This window comes from Balaenoptera physalus (genome assembly GCF_965194825.1).
Source record: "Balaenoptera physalus genome assembly, chromosome: 12".
NCBI lineage: Eukaryota > Metazoa > Chordata > Mammalia > Artiodactyla > Balaenopteridae > Balaenoptera > Balaenoptera physalus.
In genome coordinates this window covers 85,295,326-85,313,189 of record NC_138897.1, presented here as the reverse complement: position 1 = coordinate 85,313,189, position 17,864 = coordinate 85,295,326, and the positions used below count along the sequence as shown (strand labels likewise).

The following is a 17,864-nucleotide window of genomic DNA, read 5'->3' as shown; positions in this document are numbered from 1 at the left end:
GGGACCTGGGTAGGTTACTTAACCTTCCTGCATATGCATTTTTTCATTTGTAGCATAGAGCCTCCCCTCCTGGGAAGGCTGGTGTGAAAAGGTCTCAGTTCAGCGCCTGTGGAGAGAGCGCCATCAACCCCAGGTAGTGCTAAGTAGCAGGTATGAAAGCTGCACGTAGAGATCACACACATACTCACACGTATAACCAACCCCTTTGCCCGAGTCACCCCACCTCACAGTTCACAAAGCACTATGAGTTCCAAAGATTTCAGGTAACTTGCCCAAGACCACACGGCCAGGAAGGGACAGCATTTTAGCTCCAGTGATTCTGATTCTGAAGTGTATGTTCCTGTCCAGACTGACTCATTACCTTGGTTTCCTCATCTGTACAATGGGAATAACCAGACCCACTTATTCAATGTGATGATGCCTGGGAACGTTTTGGCTCTGTCTTGGTCCCCTGGGAGGCCTCATCCTAAACAAGACGATGCCTGCCCTTCTTGGAGAGATTAGATAAGGGGCATTTGGTTAGATGTTGCCAGAAATCGGTCCAGAGTCTTTGCCCTGAAACAACAGGATGTGTTGGGAAGGCAGTCCCTGCTGTCCCCTCCTGAGATGCCAACCCTGACTACCTGTTCACGGAGGACCCCCCTCCGTCCTCTCATCGTGTGCCTGATCCCACGTGCATTTCTCCATGGCCCTCGTTATAAACTGCGGTTATTCTGTTTGCTTACTGTCTGTCTCCCCCGCGAGAATGTCAGCTCCATCGCCAAGGAAATGGCCCTTTTGTCTTGTCCCTGCACGTATCTGGCCTATAGTCCCTGTTAATACATAATTGGCAGGAGGGGAGGGTTTGCAGGCCTGGAGATGAATGAGTCTGGATTTCCCAGAAGGTGGGACAGGTACCACTGGCCCCAAATAACATCGAATCACATAGTGGGGGGCATGATTTTCCTCTTCAGTTCTCTCTCCATCCTTCTGGTGACATTAAGGAGAAACTCTTCATTCAGTGCTAGTATTTAACACCTTCCTAACCCTTACTTGCTTAACTTTTTTTTTTTAAACAAAAAGAGGAGGCCTTAAGCTCTGACCATTTGTCAGACCATGATGCCAAGCAAGGATTTAATATTGTTTTTTAGTGGGTTTGTTTTCGTTGTATGTATTTTAACATTTATATGGGGCTAGAAATTCTGGCTTTCCTTCTGGTAATGACAGAAGGTAACAATAAAAGTTTCTTTCTAAAATACACTTATTTTTCAGAGGCAGTGCATCTAAAGAAAACTGTTAGCAAGCAGTAAATAATGAGTTGGCTGATCTGGCAGAACTCTTAAGGTAGTTTTGGAATGATTGCAGTGTGAGGGATTCTGAGTGAGACGCACAGTCTGACCCTTAGGAGACGCTGAGAAGAGATGCTGTAGAGTTTGGGAGGAACATGTCCTGGAACGCCTCTGGACAAGGTCAAGAAGAGCGGGTCTTGGATGCTGGCTGGACCACAGAGTGTGACGAGAGGCTGAGGAAGCAGCCAGGAGTTCTCGCGGTGAGCTGGAGGCCCACACCTCCCTGGCTGGCTGCCTGTGCCCTTGAAACGCTCCTTCCCTTGTAAAGCACAGACCAGGGAGGGCAGAATGTCCCAGTCAGGGCCAGGGGTACCCCCTAAAATGGGCAGAACCCCCATCTCAGTCCTTGAAGGTCCCAGAGCATTCAACGCTTGGCCTCTCCGGATTTAGCAAAATCAGAGAGAAGAATCCAGTGAGATCGAGACTGTAAGCTTCCTTTTCCCTCCCACTTCTCCGAGCTTTGCAGGGATGCATTTGGAAAAAAAAAAAACCAAAAAAAACTGAAGCTCTTCTTTCAAGTGCTGCTAGCTCCTGCTTTGCGTATTCTGATGCCTGGAGAGCCACCTTTCTTGTCTGGCTGGGACACGAGCCTTCCCTGGCCAACGCCTTATTTAATGGAACTCTATAACTCTTCATTTCCTGGACGTACGGCAGGTTAAGCAGGTGGCAAACTGCTGGCATTTCTCACTTGCTTTCTGGCATTTCCCATTTTTTATAGGAAGCTAACCTGGCATTTTTTTTTTATTATAAAGCCCCAGAGTCCCAAGGTTTCATTCATATCCTCGGTGTTAGATTCACAAAGGGCTTGGAAGTTAGAGATTGCCTGCGTCTGGAATTGGATGGAGCAGCAACTTGTCGCTTGGCATGTGATTTATTTGCTCCAGGGAGGGGGAAGTAGTGGGGGGCAATTAAGTGGGTTTCGAGTTTTGTGGGGTTGGGGATGCTGAGAAGTGACTGAGGAGGAGAAGCCGCCGAGGGGTTGTAAATTCCTTCTGACAGAACCGAGTATTTTTATACTAACAGCTGACTTTGAAACCAGCTGCCTTGGGACCTAAAATCAGGCAGAGCTGAGACTGTTTCCACCCACCTGTTTCTTTTATTCAGAGGATCAACACTTGGGGAGGGCAGGCACTGGGAGATGCTCTCTAGAGCCCAGCCATATGGCCTTGGCTGTGTAATCAAGCATGCTGCATTGGTTCTGCCCCAGGGCCTTTGCACTGGCTGGTCCCTTAGCCTGGAATGCTTTTCCCCCAGACTTTCACACTTCTGGCTTCCTTTTCTCGCAGCATGGCTACCTCTCTGGAGCAACTTTCCCTGAGCCTCCTAACTAAAGATGCCCCCAGCCCCACCACGCTTTGTCCGATAAATCTGTTCATTCTCTTCATAGCACTTGTGCCTCTCTGAATATCTCATCGATTTGCTTGCCTGCTTGTTTATCACCTGACTTCTCCTCTGGCCGATCAGCCCCAGGTGAAGATGGGCCTGTCTTGCATTCTGGATCTCCGACACTTAGAACACCACCAGGACTGCGTGGCACTCACTAAGGGGCAGTGATTGTCAACTTCATGATCTCTGGGTCTCAGTGAAGCAAGATTGGCTTGAACGGCAGTTCTCCAAGTGGGGTCCCCAGACTACCCACATCAGCATCGCCTGGGAACTCGTTAGAAAAGCACATTCTCAGGGCTCACCCCAGACTCCCAGAATCGGAATCTCTTGGGGTGGGAACAGCCGTCTTTGTTTTAACAAGCCCTTCCAGGGGATTCTGATGCACACTCAAGTTTGTCAACCGTTGCTCCAGTGCTTAAATACCTACGAGGTCCAGGCAGATGGTGTCAATGCAGGAAGTAGACCAGGTGTGGCAGAGGAGACCCTACATGCCCTGTCTAGGGACATTGAAATGTAAGACCAAGCCTGCCCGAAAGCCCAACACCCCATCCTTCTCAAATAGGCCAATTGTTACCCTTAGAACTCCCCAAAAAGCACACGAACAAATAAGCCAAGAAAGGTGAAGACACAGGCCCCTGAGAAATTGTTTTTCTTTGGTTGGATGTGATACATGATGCTCTGATGGGACTGTCACTCCCTGGAATCCTGGAAGAGGAGGCCTGGCCACGGGAAGCAGCTGTAGCATCGTATCCATTCGTTCCATCAGAAGCTTTTGTGTGTTGGGAGTACAGCGGCAACCAGATAGGTTAGACCCTGCCTTCGTGGTGTGTACAGCCTGGAGGGAGAGACAGCCTCTAATCAAAGACTCCAGCTGACACGTGTACAATGAGAGCCATGACAAGGGCTGCAAGGATGGAGTGCACAGTGCCACGGGGTCTGACGGGAATAGGGACCTAGCTGGGAAGGCTTTTGAGGACAGATGGGGAGAGCGTTGCTGGCTGAGGAAACGACCCGAGCAAAGGCCCTGAGGCAGGCTGGTGTGGCTGGAGCTCTGTGAGTGAAGGGGTGGAGCTGTGTGCAGAGACCAGTCTGTGCAGGGCCTTTGGGCGCTGGAGGAGTTGGGTCTCTATCCGGAGGGCACTGGGGAGCGACTTGGTCAGCTTTGCATCTTGAAGCCACCGCTCGGAGTGCTGGCTGGAGAATGGATTGGGGAAGCCGGAGCAGCCATGAGGGGCAATGTGGTCATCCAGGCAGGAGAACATTATTATTAGAAATAGTATTAGAATATTACTAGAAATAATAATGTTAGAATATTATGAACCATGATATCCATGTTCAAGCAGCACACGTTCTGGCCAGGCCCTGGGCCAAGCACTGTACTTCTGTGACCCCATTTCACCCTCATGCCCCCCTCTGCGACAGTACTTACTGCCCTACTGGGTTAGTTTCTGATTGCTGCAGTAACAGATTACCACAAACTCAGTGGCTTGGAACAACAAAAATTTATCTTTCAGCTCTGGAGGTCCGAAGTCCAAAATGGGTCTCACAGGGTTAAAATCAAGGCCTTGAAGAGCTGCCTTCCATGCTGGGGGCTCTAGGGGAGAATCTGCCCCTTGCCCCTTCCAGCTTCTGCAGGCTGCCTGCCTTCCTTGGCTCACAGCCCCTTCCTCCATCTGCACAGCCAGCAAAGACCGGATGGTTCTTTCTCACGTAACATCCCTCAGCTGCCTCTTCCGTACTCAGATCTCCCTCTGCCTCTCTTTTGCCTCTCGATTCACTTGCCACCTTCCTGTGACTCTCGCCTCCCTTTTATAAGGCTTCTTGTGATGCCATGTTGGGCCCACCCTGGTCATCCAGGGTAATCTCCCCACCTCAAGAACCTTAATTTAATCACAGCTGCAGAGTCCCTTTTGCCATGTAAATGTTTACTGTTTCTGTGGATTGGGGTGTGGATATCTTTGGGGGACCGTCATGGAGTTGACCACACCCACAGTTACAGATGTGGACACAGATGAGGCCCAGTTAGTCCCCAAGGCCGTGTGGGCTCAGAGGGGGCAGAGCTGGGCTGAGAGCCGGTCTGTCGGTCTTCAGAGGAGGTGGCCCCCAGCTCCCACTGCCCACCATTCACGCTGGCCTGGGTCCCCGGCCTTGACGCTGAGGAATTTGCAGGAGAGAAAGGAAACGGCTGCCATGGCGTTCAGGTTTCTTTCCCAGCCACTGTTTTGGGAGAATGAGCCAGTTTGGACAGAGGCCCTTGGGGAGAAACCTCTAGATGGTTTTATCTCATTGTTTCTGACAAGCCTCTTTTAGGCTGGTTTACAACAAACGTCTTTCATTTGCCTTGCCATCTGGGCCATAGGTTTACTGTGTCACCTGAGATATGGGGTCAAAAACAGCATTATTTGAGGTGCCTGGGGCCATGGTCAGAAGAGATGTTGACCTGCAGATAAGGTGGAACATTCCCAGTTTTGCCTCTCTTCTTGGAAAAACATGATCTTTGTTGCAGAGGGAGATACTGTGTGTACACTAGTGCTTGGGCCTACTGCCCCAGAAGCTAGGGAGGTACTAAATATCCTTAAACCACTGAAACACCTTCTCTTGACGTCCAGACTGACTCTGCTACTGACGCCTGCGGACCTCATTAATCTTCATTGCCATAGGTGATGTTAGTAGTGATATTATAGCTACCATTCACTGAGGGCCTATGATGTGCTGGAGTCTGAGAAAATTTTTAAGAAACAAAAGATGGGGGTTAAGAGCGTAAACTCTGGAGCCAGCCTTCCTGGGTTCAAATCAGCTCTGCTTAACCTCTCTGAGCCTCAGTTCCCTCATCTGTAAAAATGGGGCTGATCCCGAACTTGATTAAATCAAAGATGCCGTCAATTAGAATATGCGCCGTTTCTTTTATATACTACGAAGAGAGAAGGGCAGTGCCCGTGAAACTGTGACCTGTCAACGAATGCAAAACACATTCTGATTTCAGAGATGTTAGTTACAATGTGAGGAAATGCACACTGGAATCAATGAAATACCTCGAGAGTACCCACCTCCTGGGGCTCTTGTGCTTGGGCTGGCGTCAGGCACATAGAAAGGGCTCAGTCCACGTTAGCTGGTATTGTTTCTGTTGTCCCCATTTTACAGATGAGGAAGCTGAGGTTGAAGTCACTTCCCGAGGTCACCCGACAAGCAGTAAATGGTAGAGTTGGGATTTGGGTTCCCTCGGCTGTGTGTCTCTTTCATGGCCCCAAAATCATGTCCAATAACAGGGTGCCCACACTGTGGATGAGATGAGAGATCAGGAACAGGCTGGCACCATGGCCATGTGTCTGTGAGCAGGTCCTCCACCCCTCTGGGTCTCCACATCCTCACCTGTAAGAGGTGGGTGATAACGTGGACCCTGCAGGGATGCTGGGAAGGATGCCTGGATATGAGAGAGGTCCCACATGTGCTCAGTAAACCTTCATCCTCTCCTCGCTTCCCTTCCACACCACCCAAGCACAAGCAGCTTTTAGGGCACTGGCATTAGCCACAGAAATCCCAAGCTCGGAGCAGTTGCCGTGGATAGTTGGACTAACTTGCCTGGACAGTTGGAGCCTTGGGCACCCTGGACACCTGCCTAATGCCTGCTGCTGCTTAGAGCTCAGCCCTCACCTTCAACTCAGCGTCCGATAAACACCTGAGCAGGCACAGCCAGGCCTGGAGCCCCTCATGTCCCTCTAGATGCTGCCCCTCGGGGCTGTGTGAAGCATTTAGAAATAGTTACCTGGGGTGTCAATATTGGCTTAGATTTTAAAGCTTAACACTGTTGTATTAATTGTTCATCCTTTCCTCGCTGATTTTTTTTAAAGTAAATTGTTTTTGGAAGGATAACGTACCTGCCAAAGTGTTCAGATCCTAAGAGCGCAGCCCGATTAATTTCCACTAAATGCACATCCATATAACCAACACCCAAATCAAAACACAGAGCATCACCTGCCCCCAGCTCACCCACCCCCTCTCCATCCTCCCCACCCACCAAGGGTCACTGCTGTGCTGACTTCTAACACATGGACCAGTTTTGTCTGCTTTTGCACTTTATATAAATGGAGTCATTCAGTGTGTGTGTGGCTTCTTTTGCTCAACATTAGGTTTAGAACTTCATGTCTTTTGCGATTAGCAGTAGTTTGCTTATTAACAGTTCAGTATGAGTATATTTTGTTATACAGATATATCATAATTTATCCATTTTTCTGTCAGTGAACATTTGGGTAGGTTCCAGTTTGGGGCTATTATGAATGGGTTGCTATTAACATTCTAGAATATTCTAGTACATTCTGGTACATGTCTATAGGTGAATATGAGTGTGCATGCCTTCTGGATACATACTTAGGAGAGGAATTGCTGGTTATGGCTTATTTGTATGTTTCACTTAAGTAAAAGTGCCGAGCTGTGGTCGTACCAGTTGATATCTTACCAGCCAGTGTGCACGTGCACATGTGTGTGTGTGTGTGTGTGTGTGTGTGTGTGTCCAGGGGCTCCAGATGCCATAAGGTAGTGAGAGAAGCAAAGACTTTAGCAGCTGCAGCTGGAAAGGAGGATGTGACCAGGGGAAAGGAGACAGGGATGGACATTTGGAGGCTGCAACTTCTATGCAGTTACACTGAGAGTCTGGGAGGCTTGGAGCCTGTTGCGATTGTTCGCTTGGCCGTCTGCAGTGGGGACATATTTCTTCTGGGCTCTGGCCTGTAATGAGTGTAGGTGGCTGTTCAAGAACAGAGTCTCCAGGGGAGGGAATCCACCCACGGTCTCCGCCATCCCTAATACTTAAATGTCACTGTGGTCTAATTGGCTGTGCAACCCACTGCCCCCCTCCACCTCACCTCCAGCAGTAGCAAACCCAGTGCCTGAGACAACAAGCGGGGACAGCCCTGAGTCACCATGGCTGCCCCTCGCCGACTTACTGGGCAACCCTGGACAGGCGGGCGAATCCGACTCCCTGTGAGTCAGCTACCCTGGGAATCTCACCTCAAGCAGGTGAAGAAACGAATCTCAGTTGAAGATCATGGATGATTATAGGTAGCATGGTGGGTAAGTGGATACGTGGATAGGTAATAGACGGACAGACGGATGTGATGTGTGTATAAGTACGTAACTGATATATAATTTGCGCACAAGTATGTGTATGTTCACCATTGTATTGATCATTTACCACCTCTCAGAATAGCTAGAGTTTCATGAATACTTACTGTGTTGGGCATGGAGAGTTGCCTACACCTTGATATGCCTGATTTCATGTGATTTTCCTAAGAAATCTTGTAAAGCAAAAACTGTCGACCTTGTTTTACAGATAATGAAACTGAGGCTCAGAGAGGTTAGCTCTCCTGCCCAGGGTCACACAGCCACTGACTGACAAACCACGGTTCTAAGCCAGTCTGACTCTGGGCCCCTGTTCTAACCAGTGTGCTCCACTCCCCACCTGCTCCTTCTCTCATTCCGTCCTCATACTAACTCTGTGGGTGGGTATCATTAGTTCCCTTTGATAGATGAGGAATCTGAGGCCCAGAGAGGTTAAGTAACCCATCCAAAGACAGAACGACACGTGGTAAGTAAAGAGCAGAGCTGGGATTCAAACAGATCCCTCTGATACCTGAGTTCTGGCTATAACCACACCATCTCAGCTAATTCAAGCCCACAGCAGGGCTCGGTGACTACTAAAGGAATGAATACAATGCCAAGAATATTTTAGCAATCAAGTCACAGATTAAAAGAAAAATTCATGCCATCGTTTAGACATAGAGGAAAAATGAACTTTCCTAATGTCGTTCCTTCTTCTTTCAGCCAATATTGGATGTGATGAACCAGATGTGATGCTAGGGGCTGGGGAATGCTATGGTGAATCTAGAACTCATTCATTCACTCATTCATTCATTCACTCATTCATTTGTGGGCTGTTTATCGAGTTCCTGGTCTGTGTGCGCCAGGATTCAGGCTCATTGCAGAGGAAAAAGATGGGTAAACACGCCGGCAATTAAATTAGGTGTTACTGTCACTGTGTAACGTCCTTTTTCATCTTGTCATTCATCTTGAACCACTGGTCCTCGAAATGAGCTCAGTGAGGCTGAAAATAGTTTGAAAGCCCTCTATCCAGACAGGCATCTGCTTTGGGGGAGTGTTACTGGTGTTTACACACCCCTGTCTAAAGGCTTGAATACATTATTCACTGACGGTACTTAGTACACATCAGCGGCCGCTTTGCTGGTCTTTCGTCACTTTCCCCACACACCAGTGGCTCCTGGCGAGTGAGAGCAGCTGGGCCGAGGGGCTGGCAGAGTGCCGTCTGAGTGCTGTCTGAGGACCCCAGAAGTTATCGGTTTACAGGCAAATTTTCACCTGTGAGAGCCTGTGTTAGACGGTACGTGGTGAAACCTGCTTCTGGGCTAGGCTAGACTCTGCAGGTGTCCTTGGATGCTGGGGGTAGCTGATAGAGATCCTGAAGAACCCCAAAGGAATTGCTCCCAGACCCGAATCCCAGAACCAGAACTGAGGTCCAGTGCAAGGCTGTGGTGGCTTAGTATCTTGCAGGCATAATAGTGGCATGTCCACACACACCCACTCTCTATGTGTCACTTTTGTGTGTGTGTGCCACGTGGCTTGCGGGATCTTTTTTCCCCAACCAGGGATCGAACCCGGGCCCCGGCAGTGAAAGCACCGAGTCCTAACCACTGGACCGCTAGGGAATTCCCTCTATGTGTCACTTTTAATAACTGTTGTGTGTGGCCCTTATCGTAACAACTGCCAATAATTAATTTTGTCCTTTTGCTTTCCAGCCTCTGTAAGGGCCGCACACTCTACTCTGTGGTGAGGGATGCCAAGATCGTCTTGGATGTCAACAAAACGAGGCAGATTGCCCAAGAAATTGTGAAGGTACCGTAGGGTCTGGGGCCTCCTCCCTGAACCTCAGAAAGACCCCTCCTGAGACTCATGGTCTGGCTTCAGATCAACAGTCTGGGCTTAAAAGAAATTAAACTTGACCTGAGCAATACCAGGCCGTGTGTATGTAAGAATTTTGCTGAGATACAACCATGAGGATGGTCTACTAATGTTTGGTTTCCATCTGGTGCCCCATCATCGTGATAATTGGGTGTGTGCAGAGACCGGGGGTGAGGGACTCTTCTTATTGCTGGAATCCCTTACCCCTTGAAGCCTTGAATTCCCATGAATGTAAGCCATCTCTCTCCACAGCTGCTGGGGAAGCATCAAATTGTTTGGTGGTGTTTGGGATTAAAACAAACAGGACCATCCTGTGTTTTCTGGTGGGTGCCTCGTTAGTCCATCGTCTTCAGGTTTTTATTTCCCATTGGAAGTGTCAGGACTGAGCTGCAAAAAGAAATTAAAATGTGACTGCTCATTAAGGCAAAAAGAGAAATCTAGACATTTCACCCTTAAGCTTGACCTCCCATAGACCCTTCTCCATGTTCTTGATTATTGCCTCATGATATGTGTCTTGAGGAGCACAGTGAAATTCTGCAGTTGTGTGGGTTAAGTAGATCTAAGGAACAAGTCTCCTGCAGGTGAGTTATTCTGCAGAATGGAAGTGGAGAAGATGGCTGATGGGATTCCTTACTCTGGGGGCCTCTTTTCAGGTTTGTCCCCGCCCCTTTCCCTCTGGGGAGATCTTCCTTCGTTTCTTCTTCAGGAAGCAGAAGAGCTTAGATGGAGATGGTTTTGCTATGATCTGAGGGTGGTGGCAGATTTCTGTCTTGGGGACCCTGCCTGTTCCCACTCGCCATGCCTTCTCCACCCCACCTGCACACCTTGGCATTTGGGTCCCGGATCTGCAGCTGTTCAGTGTGTGGTTTCAGTGGAAAGGCAAGGCGTGTGAATCGTGAACCCAGGCCAGGCTGGCAGTGAGGGCATGGGTATCCTCTGGCAGCTCCCTGTATCCTTGTTTCTTGCAGGGCATGGGCTACCTCCACGCCAAGGGAATCCTGCACAAGGACCTCAAGTCCAAGAACGTCTTCTACGACAACGGCAAAGTGGTGATCACAGACTTCGGGCTCTTCAGCATTTCCGGGGTGCTGCAGGCTGGCAGGTGAGAGGTGGTAGAAGGGCCCAGAGGGGTTCTTGACAGATGACGGTCAGGGGATGAGAAGTCACCCAGATGGCTTCAGTGACCTAGATGCGATGCCGGACCTGAGGTCGCTTAGCTGCGCGGCTAGGCTGCTGAGCCCATGATGCAGTGCGGATGCCCAGGTCACACTCTGAGTCCCACGGGGCCTGTCTTGGAAATGGCGCGTTTGAATAGGCACAAAGCATCCTTCAGTCCTGCAACGCCCTTGCCCTTGAATTTCACTGGAAGACACTCTCCTTACTCCAAGCACACACATGGAAGTTGGGCTCCCCCAAGCGCCCTCGCTCAAAGTTTTCTTATGAATCCCGTTGTTTTAGTACAGCAGGAGTGTAGTTAAGAGCAAGGGATTTAAAGTCAGACCCACCCGGGGCCCAGCTTGGCTCTGCCACTTATGAACTGTGCCTTCACTTTCCTGCAAGAAAAATGCTCGGTATGATGATTCCTGCCTCAGAGGGTCGTTATGAGGGTAGAATATGACAACACACAGCAAGCATCCAGCACGATGCCTGGAGCCTATCAAGCTCTACAAATAATACTGGGTTGGCCAAAAAGTTCGTTCGGGTTTTTCTGTAACACCTTATGGAAAAACCCGAACGAACTTTCTGGCCAACCCAATAGCTTCTGTGGAGTTGTTGTAATTGGTATTAATTTGCATATACCTCCTCAGTATCACCCAGGAGGGTCATTAACTATTGTTAAGTAATAAACTCTCAGCCACCACTCACCCTAGAGCAAGCTACCTTGAGTTGACCATGTGAAAAACAGCCTGATCCCAAATAAACAACCCATAATTCAGAAGGTCTGCCCTTTGTGGCTTTTAATTTGGAGTGTGGGCTACACACACACACACACACACACACACACACACACACACACACACACACACACACACACACACACACACACACTTTAAACCCAGCATGTTCTCTCTAATCATGCCTCTTTTAACAAATGGTATGCCTCTCCAGAAAGGCAGCACCCCCCAAGCCCTGGTTTCTCTCATTGTACTTCCATTTCAGCTGCTTTGGAAAATCCCTGATCCGTTTGAGGTACACCCAGGAGCCCCCCAACAAAGTGAATTTTGTTCGTGCTCTGTAGTGCCTTGAACCTCAGTCAGACCATCTGAAATCTGGTGGAGGCTGATCTAGCTGTTCCTGTGTGTTGCAGTAACAAACAGAAGCTGAAGGGTTTTTTTTAAGATTTTACTCCACCCAAAGACATTCATCTCCAAAACTACCTATACTCCCTAAGATAAGAAAGTAAGTAGACAGGAGATTAACAAATGGATCAATGGATAGATGGAGAGAGTCATCAAGTCAGAACCCAAGAAGCCAAGAATCCACTTAGGTTCCGGTTTACTGGTTGGGGAATCGCTCCCTCCCTGTTTCCATTGCCCCAGGCCAAAGGCAGAGGAAGCAGTTGGTGACATCACTATGAACCCAAGTATTTGTGTCAAGACAAGAGGTTCAGCAGGCGTTGTCTTTAACCTAGTCCAAGGCTCCTAAGAAAAAAAAAAATCAGATTCCTCCCTCCTGGTGGCAGGTCCACACGCTTTCTCCTTGTCAGTGGCTTCTCCCCCAAAAACCAGAGGGCCTCTGATCTTTTCCCTTTATTTATTTATTAAATTTTATTTATTTATTTATTTATTTATGGCTGCGTTGGATCTTCGTTGCTACACGCGGACTTTCACTAGTTGCAGCGAGCAGGGGCTACTCTGTTGCGATGCGCGTGCTTCTCATCGCGGTGGATTCTCTTGTTGTGGAGCACGGGCTCTAGGCGCGTGGGCTTCAGTAGTTGTGGCATGCAGGCTCAGTAGTTGTGGCACACGGGCTCAGTAGTTGTGGCTCTAGAGCGCAGGCTCAGTAGTTGTGGCTCGCAGGCTTAGTTGCTCCGCGGCACGTGGGATCTTCTCGGACCAGGGCTCGAACCCATGTCCCCTGCATTGGTAGGCGGATTCTTAACCACTGCGCTACCAGGGAAGTCCCTGATTTTTTCCCTTTAGATTCATGGTTTTCTGAAGCCACAGGGAGACGAGAAAGCAAAGGGAAAAGGAATGACCTTCAGCTCATTCATGGAGGCCCAGTGTCAACCAGGAAGGGAGTGCAAGTCAAGGGCAAGGTGGCTTCTGGCCTTGTCGCCCAGACAGCACACCGCCCCCGCCCCCACCATGCCCCAGGCTGGCTGTCATCGCAAACCCGGTTAGTGTTGCAAGAGGCCAGGGAGCCCTCAGCAATCTCTCCCAACCAGAGATCCACAGCGTCTGGCTACCCAGGAGTAGCCGTCGGTGGCTTCCTGTGCTTTTTTCCCTGTTGGAGGGCAAATAGGGCTCAGTTCAGAACTTTGCTCCCAAACGGTGTGCTATAGAATTCGTGTAGAATTGTGGTTAGGAGTTTAGTCGCTGGAGTTTTAAAGACTTGCAATCAAACGGATGTTAGTTCTTTCACTTGTTCCCTCCATGGCTTTGGGAGGGTCACTCAAGCTTTTTGAGGCTATTTCCTGACCCATAGAACAGCGGTGATATCCATCTGATTGTGGGCACATAAGAATTAAGTTGGGGGGACAGCCTGACATACAGGAGGCGCTCAGCAGGAGTTACTTGCCTTCCTGCCCTTCCCTCAGTTAGACCTTGGGGCACTGACAGTGCTGGGTGCCCAGAAAGGGGAGATCAGCCAGGCCTGGGGCAGGGGCAGGGGTAACAGTAAGTGAGCACGTTCTGAACATCCAGACAGATGCCAGGGCTTCCCCTGAGCCCGTCCCCGGCATTGCCTTGCCTACAGCTGTTCTGCCGTCGTCCAGAAAAGGTGTCATTTGAGATGCCAGTGGCATCATGCCAGTTGCCCACAGGCTGTTATTGATCATAATAATAACCATAATGAAGACGATTTGGGTTGGTCACCGATGGGTCCATCACCATGGGAACAGGACACCCCAGGGCGTCTGTGCCAGGCCTGGCTCCCAGCCCCCTCTAGGCACGTGCTCACATCCGCCCCAGGATGATGGTTATCGAGCGGCCAGCACCCTTCTTCCTGGCCCAGCCCTACAATTCCAAACCTCCACTGCCGCAGTGAGTCAGGAGGAGGCGGAAGGGGCTGTTGGATGAGATGGGAACTGGGACGTTTGCCCTTTTGGCAGCAGCATTCCATTCCACACACCCCCCCCCCCCACAGGGCCTGGTCATGCCAGGAGAATGGTGGCTGGCCCAGGCCACGGCCCTTCTTTCTTAGATGACATTCTTACTTTGGACTCTAATCTCCATTCCATTTCTGAGTCCTCAAGCGACAAAAAATTCCCTAGGGAATAGTGATGTCCAGTAATCGTGTGGCCCTGGCAGCTGACCCAGCCCTTCTCCTTCCATCCTTGCACCAGCCGTGTGGAGTCCAAGTTCATGTGCCCATTTTGCAAACAAACTTGGATGGGAAAGTAGAGACCCAGGTCTGCTCAAGGGCGAACAGCTAGTAAGCAACAGATGGGTCCTTAAACCCCTGCCAGCATCCCCAATTCTAGAAGCCAGAACTCATTGGACCCTGCCAACTCACAGGCTCGCCAGTGGATTTGAGTCCTATTTTCCGGCTCCAGCAGAGGATGTGTCCTGTCAGGTCTGCTGTGTAGAGCACAGGAGCACGTCATGTGTCACTAAAGCTGAAAGTGAAATTTGGACTATTTCCTTGTTCTATGTATAAATTAGAACAGTGATTTTTTTCAACTGGGACTCTCCCACCCCCCAGAGACATTTGTGATGTCTGGACACATTTTTGGTTGTCACAACACGGAAGGGCGTGCAACTGGCATCTAGTGGGTAGAGGCGAGGGATGCTACCACACATCCTGCAGTGCCCAGGACGGTCCCTCCACCACGGAGAATTGTCCAGCTCCAAACCCAGAACTCCAAACTCCTGGAGCCTCTTCCGTCAGGGTTCTCTCATCCCCTCACACGTGTGGTCCACAAGCTGACTTTAGGGAGGATGCGAACAAACATTTTTTATCTTAATTTTAACGTGTACTAAAAAAGTACTAGTTTCCATTTACGATCACGTTAGAAGGTAACCTGTTAAAATACATATAAATGAAAAAAATCCATTTGTAGTAAGTGATCGTCTAGAGCAGCACTTTCCAATATGGTAGCCACATATGGCTATGTAATTGTAACTTTAATTAAAATTAAATAAAACGAAAAGTTCAGTTCTTCATTTGCGCTGGCTGGATTCCAAGTCCTCAGTAGTCATGATGGCTAGTGGCTGCCATATTGGACAGCAGAGATGGAGAGCATTTCCATCATCATGGAAAGTTCTGTTGGATAGCACTGCTGTGGAAGGTGTTCAGATAGGGCAGTAATCATGATTATGGGATATGCATGAGTACAGTTAAGGGAGCAGTTCCTCACACCTTAAATAGCTCAAAGCTCACCCTGGAAGATGTATAAAATCCAGCCAGCCCCAGGTCTCCAGCAGGTCCCCACATGCTAGAGGATCTGGTCCTTCATGATCTCACTCTTGATGGTTTGAGAGATCCATCCCACTCTCCCTGTGTTAACTGACCTTTTCCCAGGAGTCTTGAATCAGTGGAAACCTCATAGAAGTTCAGATTTCAGTCCCAAATAGAAAGCTCTGTACTTGCTGAAGACTTACAATATGAAGAAGGGAGCCAGTATCCTTTGTCTTCTAAGAATTTGTCTTCTAAGAATTTCACCCACCCATAGATGTAGGTGAAGAGATATATGCACGGTACCTACCCAAGGATGTGCATTGCAGCTTTGTTTATAATGATGAGAGAGGGAATCACCTAAGACCCATCAACAAGGGAATTGTCGTGTACAATTTAATGGCTGCGTGGGGTAGCATGATATGTCCCCACTACACTGATGTTCTTTGGGTTTCTAGAACACCCCAAAGAGGACCTGCCTTGGGCCTTTGTCCTCACTTCTCTTCTGCCTAGAGTATTCTTCTCCTTGTTCATATGGCTGGATCCTTTATGTCATGAAAATCTTAGCTCACATTTTACCTAAAGTAAGCTCCCTCTTATCTTTGACACATTCTCCTATTTTAATCTTTCCTGTTTAGATAGTTCATTTGTCATCACTTTCCCCTACCAAAGTACAAGCTCCAGGAGGGCGGGGACTTTGTCAGTCTTGTTCACTGCTGTGGTCCCAGTGCAGAGAACAGAGCCTAGGCGTAGTGGGTGCTCATAAATACAGTCGGTCCTCATTATTCGCGGATTCCATATTTGCAAATTCACCTACTCACTAAAATTTATTTGTAACCCCCGAATCAATACTCATGGCACATTCACAGTCATTCGTGGACATGTACAGGGTGGTGAAAAACTTGAGTCAACTGATGCACATGTTCCCAGCTGAGGTCCAAGGAGAGGGTGCTGTGCAGTTTTGTTTCAGCTCTCATCAGCAATGACCAGAGGATGGAGATGGGCTGGTGCAGTGCAGGGCAAGAAGCTCCAGCTCTGGGGCCAGTTGGATGGGTTTTGCAATTCTGCCCCCGGGCAGTGGGGCAGCCTCAGGGCAAATCACGTAATACTTCTGAGCCTCATTTTCTCTTGTGTAAAATAAAATAGACTGGGATGAATTGTTTTTAGGATTTAAGATTATAATCTTTTTGAGATGTGTGCATGCGTGTGTATGTATATATTTCCTCCAGGAGCAAAAACTCAGTTTTCACTAATTCAGTGTTTGCTGAGACTTTATAGAACATAAGTGCCACGAATAACAAGAATCGGCTGTATTTGTTAAATGAAGATGGAGAAGGGGGCGCCTCAGAGGCGAAGGGACACGATGACTGTTTGGGTGTTAGGTGTCTCTCTACAGATCAGCCTTTCCTGCACCTCCCACTGAGTCTTGGCCTCAAGTACAAGGTCAGGCAGTGCTTGATGGGGGGCTAGGGATGGGGGAGGAACACAAGAAAGCCAGCAGAGATGGTCCAGGGACTTGGGGTCCGTGATGGAGGACTGGTCCTCCCTGGGCTGTGAAACGGGGCTCACTCTGTGCTTTGCTTCTCCAGGCGTGATGACAAGCTGCGTATCCAGAGCGGCTGGCTGTGCCACTTGGCCCCGGAGATCATCCGCCAGCTGTCCCCCGACACAGAGGAAGACAAGCTCCCCTTCTCCAAACACTCGGACGTCTTTGCGCTCGGGTAGGTAGGCCACCCTGGCTTTTGAGAGCCCCAGCATGGGCAGAGGGGCACTTCCCAAAGCATTCCTTTAGTGCTTTTGGAAGGGACAGGGGATCTGTCTGCGGAGGAAAAGGTGGCTGGATTTCTGGGTGAGTTAGGGGGGATCTGAGCGGGCTGTAGTAGAGAGACCCCAGCAAACCTTCATGCCTGGTTTCTCACTGGTTGTGTGACCACGGCAAGTTACCTGATTCATTCATTCATTCGTGCAATAGCTGTTTACCGGGTGCCTATTATTAACAAATTGTCAAAAACTTAGTGGCTTAAAACGACCTTTATTATCTCAAGTTTCTGTGGCCAGGAATTTGGGAGTGGTCCTGAACCGGCTCTGGATCTCGCATTAGGCCGCAGTCAAGACGTTGGCCAGGGCTGCAGTCTCATCTGAAGGTTTGACAGGCTGAGGGCCCATCTCCAAGGTGGCCTGCTCACATGGCTGTTGGCAGGGGCCTCAGTCCCTCACCACACAGGCCTTTCCAAAGGCTGCTTGAGTGACCTCACAGCACGGCGGCAAGAAGCTGCATTGCCTTTACGATCTAGTCGCAGAAATTATGCATCGTCACTCCTACCGTATCCTGTTTGTTAGAAGCAAGTCAGCAAATCAGGGGGAGGGGAATTAAGCTCTACTTTTTACAGGAAGGAGTATCAAACAATTTGTGGACATTTTTAAAACCACCAGAGGTCCCTATTCTCTCTTGTCTGGTGGAAGACAGACAAGGAAACAGTTTTTTTTACAAAATTCTGTGATAAGTGCTATGCTGGGGATAAACACAGGACTGTGGGAAGAAAGGAGGAACTAAATCCAACCTGGGAGATCAGAGAGAGCTTCCTGGAGGAGGTGACTCCTGAGCCTCTGTTAAAGATTGAG

General features: G+C 49.2%; 1 protein-coding gene across 13 annotated transcripts in view; it reads left to right on the top strand.

Moving 5' to 3' along the window:
* Positions 1-17,864, top strand: part of KSR2 (kinase suppressor of ras 2) — a 435,324-nt gene that overhangs the window by 397,652 nt on the left and 19,808 nt on the right. For all 13 annotated transcript variants that reach the window (XM_082416773.1, XM_082416774.1, XM_082416782.1 and 10 more), the window contains 3 exons: positions 9,521-9,617; positions 10,652-10,785; positions 16,832-16,963. In XM_082416773.1, coding sequence (XP_082272899.1) covers positions 9,521-9,617; positions 10,652-10,785; positions 16,832-16,963 — 363 coding nt within the window. The remainder of the gene's footprint in view (positions 1-9,520; positions 9,618-10,651; positions 10,786-16,831; positions 16,964-17,864) is intronic.